The 11,154-nt window shown below is 51.7% G+C and overlaps 1 protein-coding gene across 1 annotated transcript in view; it reads right to left on the bottom strand.

The window, feature by feature from the left end:
• Positions 1-943: 943 nt before the first annotated feature.
• Positions 944-11,154, bottom strand: part of CATSPER3 (cation channel sperm associated 3) — a 43,431-nt gene continuing 33,220 nt past the window's right edge. Inside the window, exon 8 of the mRNA XM_005890400.2 lies at positions 944-10,409. Within this exon, the coding sequence (XP_005890462.1) occupies positions 10,304-10,409 (106 nt within the window). The 3' untranslated portion in view covers positions 944-10,303. The remainder of the gene's footprint in view (positions 10,410-11,154) is intronic.

The following is an 11,154-nucleotide window of genomic DNA, read 5'->3' as shown; positions in this document are numbered from 1 at the left end:
AGATATTTATACACCCACGTTCATAGCAGCATTATTAACAATAGCCTAAAAATGGAGCAACCCACGTCCATCAACAGATGAATAAACAAAATGTAGGGTACTACTCGGCTTTGAAACAGCCGGAAACTCTGACAGACGCTACAGCATGAATGAACCTTGAAGACACTGTGCTAAGTAAAATAAGCCAATCACAAAACAACAGCCGCTGTATGATTCCACCTGTATGAGCTACCCGGAGTAGGCAAACTCATCCAGACAGACAGGAAGATGGTGGTTGCCAGGGGCAGGGAGGAAAGGGGAGGGGGAGTTCGTGTTTAATGCGTAGAGAGCTTCATTTGGGGATGATGAAAAATTCTGAGAGATGGTGGTGATGGTTACAGTAAGTATGATATGAATGTACTTAATGTCACTGAATTCTGTTCTTTAAAAAAGGCTAAAATGGCAAATTTCACACTATGTGCATTTTCAACTTTTTTTTTTTTAAGTGTATCTGTGTGTATGCCTCTGCCTACCCAGAGAGGCATTCAGAGGGTGGTACCCAGGACTTCTGGAGGCTGAACCCACTACCAGAGCCAGTCTGCTGCTTGCTGGAAGAACTTTCCCTGCAACCCTCTTCAGCAGGTACCCTTTGAGGCCCCAGTTATAGCTGAGCCCCATGTGGGCCCACCCCATCCTCCATCCCTCTGTGCAGAAGAGCACTGAGACCTCATTAAAGTCCCTACTAAGTGTCTGCTATACGGCCAAGAGAAAGTAAGTGGGGCTGATGACTTTGCTGTAAGTTTAGCATAAAATTAAATAATAGATTTGCCACTGCCTTTTCTTTTTAAACTGAGCTTCTCTGCCAAAACACTAAACAAGACAATCTACAGAACATTACATATGTATGGTACCATTTTTATTTTTATACACACACAGAGAAATTTCTGGATGTGCACAGTGTTAACAGCAGCTACCTTTGGGTGGTAGGAAACAGGATTTTTTTTCATTTTTCCTTTCCAAGTTTTTTTGCACTGAGCATGTTTATTACTTTAGTCATGACAGGATGAATCAAATATTATTTTTTAAATGCAAGAAACTGCGATCTGCAGGGCAGCGAGTGGCCTTCTGCCTACAGGTCCCTGTCCTTACCCTAGAGGGGTCAGTCACCACCTCCCCCAGATGAAGTGTCAACACCCAGGATTCAGTCTCACACATGGAGGGGGAACAGGCCAGTAATGACAGGTGGTGTCAAGTAAATCTTTACAGATTTTGACAGAAATGAAAATTTTTGTTTTCAAATACTTTCTTCTTTAAACAGATGTCAAATTAGTCGGTGCCAAGAGGAGTGTTCAGAGAGAAGAATTTGTAATGAGCTTGTGTTGCGAAGCAGAGAGAACTCAGTTTAAAAAGGCTCTCATGAGCGGGGCGCCCACCCCTGTCCCCTTTGTCCCCTCACCCTCTCAGTCCTCCAACTCAGCAGCCTATTTACACTCTCACCTTGCCTGCACACATACACGTGCACACACACACACACACACACCACGTGTGCCTGCCAGCCAGCGTGATCATGGAATCTTTATTAAAGAGGTCCAAATTACCAAGGTTTTACTGCACTACTAAAAATAGTCATGCTTACTTAGCCTGTTTAATAAGCACACCATTTCTAATTTTTCTGCCTGAGTAAACTGAAACATCATTCCAGAAATACATTTTTACTGAAACAAGAAGGCTTGTTTTTTCCGTCTTCGTTCATACCCTCTTCTCGCTCTTTCCCCTTCTGCCTCTTCTCTCCGTCCCCTGTGTCCCCCTCAGCCCCCCACCCTTCTCTTTGTGAAATTTCAAAACACAAAGGGGAAAGGAACAGTAATTTGGGCTTGGCTTTTACGCAAAATGGACCAATTTTTTTTAAGTGTTGGTAATTTGTCCCGAAAATGGATATAGGGAGTTGGGCTGGAAAGGCTTTGAAGAATGGGCTTTTATGAGTGGAAAATGAGGCCTGAGTGTGTGGGAATGTGAGCTCTGCCTCCCTGCGTGCCTGGGACGGTGCGGCACGTGTGATGACCGCAGCTGAGAGCGCCATTACCACCATTATCACATTATATGATTAGCATTCAGCAGAATCAGACAAAGTGTATTAACCCATTTAATTGAACCAAGGGCTTAACGTCCCAGTGACTTCACGGAAAGTGCTTGGCAAACCCTCCAAGACATTGCAGCCACAAAGCAGCCGGCCACTTTGCCGCTTGCCAGGCTGTGGCGGGGCCTGTGAGGGTTTCCCCAAACTGTTCCCTCCTGTGGCCTCTCTGGGAACTTTCCAGGACACACTGGGATGGATGCTGATCCCCACCCTTACTCTAGCCTTTTCACGCACACTCCTCTCTCTTCCTTTGGGCAAATCTGATCTAATAAAGGATATATTTAGACAAAACACACACATAGAGGACAGTGTGGCAAAGGACCCCTCCTGCATCTCCCAAACTAGCACTCCTGTTGAGTCACAGAGGCTGGTCCCTGAGTACAGGCACACCACTCATGGCTCCCCTGAGCCTGGTGTCCACACCTCCAAAGCTGCTGCTTCTTCCCTGGTCTCTGGCTGAGGCCACCCCAGGGAAGTCCCCTAGGCTCGCAGAGACTGGCCCAACCCATCAAGGCAAAAATGCCCACTGAGCCCAAAGTTGGGGGAGGTGCCTGGGGGAGGGCTGGGACCCTCTAGATTCTAGCCCCTGGCCTGGGCTCCTTGTCCCTTCCTGGAGCCCAGCTTTCCTCTTCTGCCAGTGGGCACTGGACCTGCCTGCCTGCTTCCTGGAGTCTGCTGGCAGGGTTTGAAGGAACCATGGATGTGACCAGTACGTAAGGCTTTCGGTTGGGCTATTGCTTAAATTGTCCTTTATCATTTCACCAACTTCCTACCACTGGAGAATCTCTGAGTGGGAAAGCTCTTTCCTGGTCAACATGCCTAGCCTCCTCCCCATTAGATTCTTACCCAGTGCTCCTGCCAGCTGGCCGCATAGGGAAATATCTCACTTGATTTCACTGGGGACGATGGCCAGCAGGCCTCAGCAGGTATGCTGCACTGCCCCCACATCCTCCACCAGGATAGGAGCTACCACTTGAGTGAGACTACATCACCTTCTCACCCTGAAGTCCATTTCCGTGAGGTCTGGGCAGCAAGGCACAGCGAGATCCCATCACAGGCCCAGCCCAGCCAACCTCCAGGGGGTGAGAGCCAGAGACTAGTAGGGTAAGAGTGTGGACTTTGGAGTTAGACAGAACCTGGGTTTGTCTATACCCAAGTGCAACACTACCACTTACTGCCACATAACCTCTGTAAGCCTCAGTTTCCTCATCTGCTCAATGGAATAAATGTGAAAAGCTATGTGCAGTGTCTGGCACTGTGCCTGTGACATGCCAGGCTCAAAACACCTCCTGGGTCTCTGCTGCCTGCTTTCTCCCTCCACACTGGGACTCTGAAGCTGACTGATGTCAGCTGGTCTATCACTGGCATCCAGGCAACCTCCAGCGTAACTTCTCAGTTCACAGCCCTCCTCACCTGGTCCTAGAGGAATTAAGGTCTGATCGAAGGACAGGTATGAAAGTTCAAGGGTGAGAGGATGAAAAAGGAGCTATCAAGGCAACCAGAGCAATCTGGGAAGGCTTCCTCTTAAAGGGAACCTGATGCTGAGTCATGATGGACAGGGCGATGGGAATGGGTGTGCAGGAGTGAAGGTGGGGAGAGGAAGCAGAGACAGAAGAGAGGAAATTTAAGTGCTAGGTACAGGGCAGCAGGCTGTTCTCAGAGAGGAAGCAGGGATCACAACGGCCGGGTCACTGGCCTGCTTCCAGACTGCCACGCCCAGGTCCCTAGGATCCTGCTAGTATACGTGCCCAGTCTCCCCTGCCCTTGCTCGCACTGCGGGTGGCAGCCACACCAGCTTCTTTCCTGTGTGTCTGCAGTCCCTTCTGCCTGGAATGCCCTTCCATCTACCACAGGCATAGTTGTGCATGCTTACACATGCACACTCACACACATGCACACTGTTTAACCTTTTTTGTTTTTTTGCTATACCATGCATCATGTAGGATCTTAGTTTCCCAACCAGGGATTGAACCTGGGCCCTTGGCAGTGAGAGCATGGAACCCTAACTGCTGGACCACCAGGGAATTCCCAGAACATTTTTCAAGATGAAAACTGTTGTTTTTTCTGATTACAAAGACATATTGATTCTTAAAATTCAAAAGGTTCAGAAAAGAGTGAGGACAAAGTCAAGACCACCGTCCCAGCACTAAAATGATTGTTCTCCCAGACATCACTCAGCATACACACGTGTGCATGTACATGTGTTACCCACTCTCACTCACTGTTACATAAAAGACGTATCACAGGTAGCTTTAGAAGCCACTTTTTCAATCATATAATATCAGGAACATCTATTCTTATCAACAAATCATTGTTTTAAGGGCCATATGTATGGACTCATACTAATTCGACCAGTCTCCCCACCAATGGGAGTTGATTTCTTTCGCTGTGTTTCCATCACATCTCGGTGCATTTGTCATTTGGCTCTTCAGGATAATTTCATAAGCAGAACTGCTGGCCCATGGGAACACACAAGTAAAATTTCATGCACATTGCCTTCTGAGAAAGCCACACCTCTTTGCACTGCCAAAAGTGGACAGGGTGCCACCTCATGCCCTGGCCAAGGCTAGGTTTTGTCTATCATATTTGCCACTTGAAAGGGAATATCTCACTGCCAGTGTGTGTGTGTGTGGTTTTATTTCTCCCTTTCCAAATGGTGCACGTATGCACAGTTCTGCACCTGGGTTTTTCCACCTGACACTTCTTTCACACCTTTTCCACTTGCTCATTTGTGAATCAGGTAAAAAGTCACTGATGCAGGTCAAGAACCTCCCAAAGCACCCCCTGAATGCCCACAGCTTCTCCCCTTGCTGATGAGGTGTCAGAAGGCACAGGAGCAGGCAGAGGGCCAGAAAGGACTGACCACAGCATCACCACCTAGGACGCAGCCTCCTGGGCCCGGGGCCGCTCTGCACAGCCCTGTCTGACAAGGCCGGCTCATCCTGCCTGCTGAGCTCATGCCTGCTCGGAGCGTCCCGTCAGCCCAGCCAAGCCTCCCAGGGCCTGCTTGACTGGAACCCAGGGAAGGGTGATTTCTAAGCCAAACCCCTCTTCTGCCCAGGCTATAATTTCCTGATTAGGCACCACAGTCACCACCCATCTGCACACACTGATTGCTTCCTGCTACCGTCTCCATCCCTGGAGCTCCCAGGGCTGCTAAGTCAGGACCCACTGGGCCAGCAGACTTCAGAGCCTCCACGAGGCAACAAGAAGGGGCCAGGAAACTGGCTAAATGAGGCTGGTCTGAGGGACCACCCCTTCTCCTCCCAGAGGCAGGCCCTGCTCAGGAGGGAATCATGGTTTGATTTTTAGAGTTCAAAAAATTGCTTTGATAAGAAAGAACAAAGCTGCTGTGAGACCGCAGGGGGGACCATGTATGGTCTGCGTTCAGATACTGACTCTGCCCTCCAATGATGATCTCACCAAGTAACAGTCTTTCTGAGTGTTGTCTGCCCACTTGTAAGATGAGGATAACATTTCCCTAGAGGATTGTTGCACAGTATCATAGCAGAGTGGTTAGAGCCAGAAATGCTTGGTTCTTCCCCCTTAGTTATACAGCCTTGGGTACATTGCCTCTGTGAACCTCAGTTTTGCCACCTGTTTAATGGGAATAATGAAAGTACCTAAGCGTTGTTATGAGTTTCAAATCATGTATGTCAAAGTATTTGAAACAGAACTACTGATAAAACAGAAGGTGGTATTTTCCACAGTCAACAAAGAGAATAGGTCATACCTCTGGAGCCTCGGCTGGACCGCTGCTTGGACTCTTCCCTCGCTGGTCCAGCAGCATGTTTTGAAGAGTCTTTTCACCTCACGCCCCAATCCTAGACATCAAGGCCCCAGTGGGGAAGGAGGAAGTCAAGGGGCAGTTGTGCTCTCAGGATCCTGAACTGGGGCAGTGGGGGGCCTCTGCTGTGAGAGGCCATTGTCCCATTACCAGATTACAAAAGTTGGGGGTCAACCTAAGAATTTTACAGCAGACTTTTCATCCCCCGTTGGCCTCTTCACACCTCCTGTTGAGACCTCAGTTTCACTTTGCAGAAAGCCAGTCACACTTAGTGCCATTGCCCTCAGGAGTACTGCATCTAGAGGCCTCAAATCGCAGCTGGGGGCTCAGTGGTGGTTTTTAAAGCCCTCTCAACGTATCCCAATTTTAGCCTAGGAGGTCCCTATGACAAATGGCCATCTTATAACATAGATCCCACATAATCAGATCTCTTCATGGGGCTCCATTTTCAAAAGACAAGGTTCAGCAACCAGAAATCATCCCTCAATAAGTCCCATCATTAATGGCCTCTCTCCAGGAGTGTCACTGGGGATCCGGTTCTCACCCAACAAGGATGCCTGTCCCCACCTGTCCCCTTTCCATTCTCGCCCTCCAGCTGGGTCAGAGTCTCGGTTCAGAGCCTCTGACTCGTGGCCTCAGATTTTACTTCCTTCTTCCTCCCTGTCCCAGTTCCTATCCTATAGGTCTAGTGAGCCTCTCCCATTATGCTGCTTCTCTGCCATGGAGGAGAAGCCAGGAGCCGACCAAGAAAGCACCAACGCTTCCCTTTCCTTCCGGCTCTCCAGCCCTGCCTCCCCCATATCCCCAGGGCTGCAATGTACCAAACCTCAGGTGAAATCAGAGCAAGAACTCGGGGAGGTACAGCACGTGGCCAACCACGCACAGAGGACATTCTTGGTGCAGAGTGTAGGGCAGAGTGAGGTGCACGCATGTTGGTAAATCTTACCCCGTTACACTGAGTGCCTTTCTCCCTCATTTCCCAACCCCTGTAACTAGAATCAACAATGATTACCTCTCCTTCCTGAGTAGCCTAGTTAGGAATTCAGAGCCGTCTTCTCCTGACCTGGTGAAGGGCAGTTTGTTATAAGTGTCCCGTCTGACCCACCATTTGGGGAAAATTTCAAGGTGTGCAGTCTCCAGCATCTCAGTATTGAGTTTTTAGGGACTGTTGGAATAAAGAGGAGCACTTATAGTCTCAGTCACTGCCTGGATTTCCATATTACAGAGACTGCTTCCTGCTGGTGGAATCAACAAGCAGTTAAAAAAAAAAAAACAATCCGGCCACCTTCCAAATACCTCTAGCCTTGGATTCCATATTCCTTCCTACAAGAGCTGGGGGAGGGCCTGGGAGTGACCAGAAGACTTGAGCCCAGGTCCTGGGTATCCCACTGCAGCCCCAAACTACCCAGCTGGCAGGATGGAGATAGGCAAGCCATCTGGGGACAGCTCTGCCGGATCCCCGGGTAGGGGGGCGGTGGGTAGGAGGAGGGTCCTGCTTTCCACAGCCAGGCCTGGGCAAGCAGAGCCACTTGTGCCCGAAGCAAATCAACTGAAAGCCTTGGCCAAGCCTGTTTGAGTTGGTGAGAGCCCAAGTGGGAATTCCAATCTGCCAGTGTTTGCTCTGCAGGCAAATAGAGCCAAACAGAATGCTGCTTGGGGACTTTACGCCAAATATCCACTGGCTTGAGCTGCCAGCAGTGCTGAGCCAGCCCTCTGCACATCACCCTCTCCCAGTTCCTGCTCTGTGAAGGCCTTCTGCTTGCCCTGCCAGGAAGAGTGCCCTTCTACACCGCAGCCCTGCGGCCCATGCCTGGGCTTCCCTCCTGGGCCCCAGGCCCTGCAGGCCCAACGGGTCATCTGGCCACCCTGCACCAGCTCCACCTGGATGCCCATTCTCCCCGACTCCCAGGTTCCTGACCTCAGCTTCCTGCTCTCAGCTCCGTACTTTCCACCCCTGGTACTGTGTCATTGGCCCGGTCCCTCTCAGCCCCTGGCCAGGCCAGCCCGCTGCAGCTGGCCACATAGCAGAGGCAGAGCTGACAACCAGGAAGCGCAGACCACAGTTGATCATGTCTTTTCTTTTTTAAAACACTCTCAGGTTTTTTTAAACACTCATCATCAAATAAAATGATCCTTATAGCGAGACGTGAGTTCAGTCCCTGGGTCAGGAAGACCCCCTGGAGGATGAAATTGCTACCCATTATTGTATTCTTCGGAGAAGGCAATGGCACCCCACTCCAGTACTTTTGCCTAGAAAATCCCATGGACGGAGGAGCCTGGTAGGCTGCAGTCCATGGGGTCGCTAAAGTCGGACACGACTGAGCGACTTCACTTTCACTATTCACTTTCATGCATTGGAGAAGGAAATGGCAACCCACTCCAGTGTTCTTGCCTGGAGAATCCCAGGGACGGGAAGCCTGGTGGGCTGCCGTCTATGGGTCACAGAGAGTTGGACACGACTGAAGCGACTTAGCAGCAGCAGCAGCATTGTATTCTTGCCCGGAAAACCCCATGGACAGAGGAGCCTTGTGGGCTACAGTCCATGGGGTCACAAAGAGTCAGACATGACTGAGCAACTAACACTATAGCTGGACAGTTTTATCAGCCCATTTCTCAGACGAAATAGCTAAGGTTTCAAAAGACCAGACACCTTGCCCAAGGCCACCTGATTAAGAAATCCATGCCTCCTGACTCTAAAACTGTGGTACTCACAAACTTGCCTCCCTGAGGAATTTTTAAAACCTTTTGTTCACCCACAGAGGCCTAGGCCAGTTCCCGCATGTTTCCTAGTGAAAGCAGGGGAGGTATTTTCACATTCCCCCAAGCAACCCTGGCACATCCAGAGTGGACAGTTGGCAACATCTGCCTTGTCCCAGCCCTAAATCAGAGCCACTGCCTGAGGCCGGCACGCTGGGCTGTCTGGGCTGTACACACTAGAGCCCCCCTAGAAGCCCCCAACCTGGAGTCACCCCCTTCACTGCTAGGCACTGGAGGCATCCCTCGCTTACTTCAGGGCCCCCTCCAGGGCACAGAGTTCTCTCCAGTCCAGGAAGGGGCAAGGCCATGCTTCCTACCCTTGGAGGACTCCCCAGGGCATGGCGATGGGTCTCATGCTCTAGAGCAGTCCTTCTCGGTAGTTTCGCACGATGCTCAATTTGGTCCTGAGTGTGAACATTTGCAAATGGAAATGATTTTAGTATCTCGGAGGACACATGCTCTCTACAGTCAAGCAGTTACTGTCACTTCCTCAGGGACATTTCTTCTCAGCCATTCTAGGCAACCATGGGAACGAAAAGGGCCAGGAGGAGACTGTGGCTTTCTCATCACGGAACCCCCAGCACAACTCAGGAAAGAGCAGTAAAGGCTTCCGCAGGCCCTTGTCTTCCTCTGGCTTCAGGGGTGCCGTCATCCAGGCCTGGAGCTCACGGACCCCCATGGGGCCTTGTCCAGCCATTCTCAATTCTATGTGTTTTTCTACTTATCATCCTTCCCAGGGTGGGCCTGGCCTTTCTGTGCCCAGCGATAGAAGCTGGTCTCCCACCCCAGCCCAACCCAGAACTCAGCACTTGTCCAAGAAGAGGGCCCTGCCAAGATGACAGGCCTCAAGAACACTCCCCAGAAACAAGAGCAGAGCAGGCACTGATGGGTCTCTGGTTTGGCCAGATGCGAGCAAGGGGTGCCAGCCACCCCCAGCCACCACCACCTGGGCCTTCAGATGGCTCCAACACTGGTGGGCCAGGGCCTTGCTGACTGTGGGAGTCATCTGGCCGGGGATGACGTGGAAAAGGCTGCCTTTTGAGTAAAGGGCTCTAACTAAGGGAAGGGAGCAGCCCAAATGCCTGGTGCTGTCACCCTTCTGGGGCACCACTATCACCGTGAGCCTCAGGAAAAGCAGAGAAGAATTCCAGAGAGAGACCTCCATGGCATTGTGTGCAGAGAGAGAGCTGTGACCCTGCCAGCATGGGGGCCCACAAAGGCGAGCCAGCAGAGCTTCCTAGGCCAGTGGGGCCACACCAGATCACAGGAGCCATGCCCTCTCATGGGACTGTGGGAGGCCCTTCTCGGTCCAGGGTCCAGGTGGCTTTCCCAGGAGCCCAGTGGGACCTGGCTGCGGGGGTCGAGGGAAGGGAAAGCCAGCGTGGCCCCCAGGTGTGGCCTCTGGCCAGGGTGAGCCTTGAGCTCCTCTCTCCCCACTCCCCATTCCCAAGGTCTCGCTGTGTCATGTGAGGAGGAATCAGACTTCATGGGCACCAACTCGGGTCAGCTCCCAAAGGTAGACAGATGTCATGATCACAGCAACAGCCGCACAGAGGTCAACCCAGAAAACAAGTGTTCAATGGGGGGCGGTGGGGTTGGGTCACAGCCCCCGCGGTCCACGGTGGCTGGGTGCCCACATCCAGCTACTTCTCATCGACCTTCTCCGAGGACTTGGACTGCTTCTTCTGGGGCAAGTCTTCAAGCATGAGGCTCAGCACGTGCACAATCTCGTAGTACAGCTCCTGAAGCCTGGGAGTGGAGGAGGAGGGCCTTAGCTCACAGTGAGCTCCGCTCCACCTGGCCCTGCCCACTGCACGCTCACACCTGCATGTCCACCATATCTGGCAGGTGTGGGTCAGGAAAGAGCACGGACCTGAGAACCAGACTGGGCTGGGTGGGAAGGCCAGGTCGGCCAGGCTCCCTGGGATCTGGGAGGAAGTTCTCTCACTGCCCATGTTAGGTTGGAGACAGCAGACTCCTGGGCTCTGAGTTGAGGTGACTGCCTGAGGGCGGCCTGGACACTGCCAGATCCACTCTTGGGCCAACGCTGGGCATTCCTAGACCCCCTCCAGTGTACAAAGCCCTCCAGGGGGCTTTTGCTGAGACATCAGGCTAATTGTGCCCCTCTTCTTCCTGCAGTAGTGGCCAGTGTGACCCCAGCTAACTCACACTGAGCACAGTCCCGAGCTTTACACACACTGCTTTCCTAGTGTCAGTCCTTCCTGTGACAGGCGGGAAAGGGACAAAGACTTGGCCAGAGTCACACAGGAAGCAGTAACAGAACCAGGTCAGGAGCTTCAGCTTCTGACTTGCAGCCAGAGGTCTTTCCTCTGCCCCACTGAGAAGGGCTTGGTGAGGTGCTCTTGGAGAATCAAAGGAAGCAATGTTTAAAAACAGGTCAGTTTTTTAAACTGAGGAGGGCCAGTGGGCAGTGCTCCCCCCACCAGCAACAGGCCTGCCCATATAGCAGCCCAGCCCCTGCACACCCCCCAGG

The sequence above is a fragment of the Bos mutus genome, chromosome 7 (genome assembly GCF_027580195.1).
Source record: "Bos mutus isolate GX-2022 chromosome 7, NWIPB_WYAK_1.1, whole genome shotgun sequence".
Classification (NCBI taxonomy): Eukaryota; Metazoa; Chordata; class Mammalia; order Artiodactyla; family Bovidae; genus Bos; species Bos mutus.
This window is presented reverse-complemented; position numbering and strand designations above follow the sequence as displayed.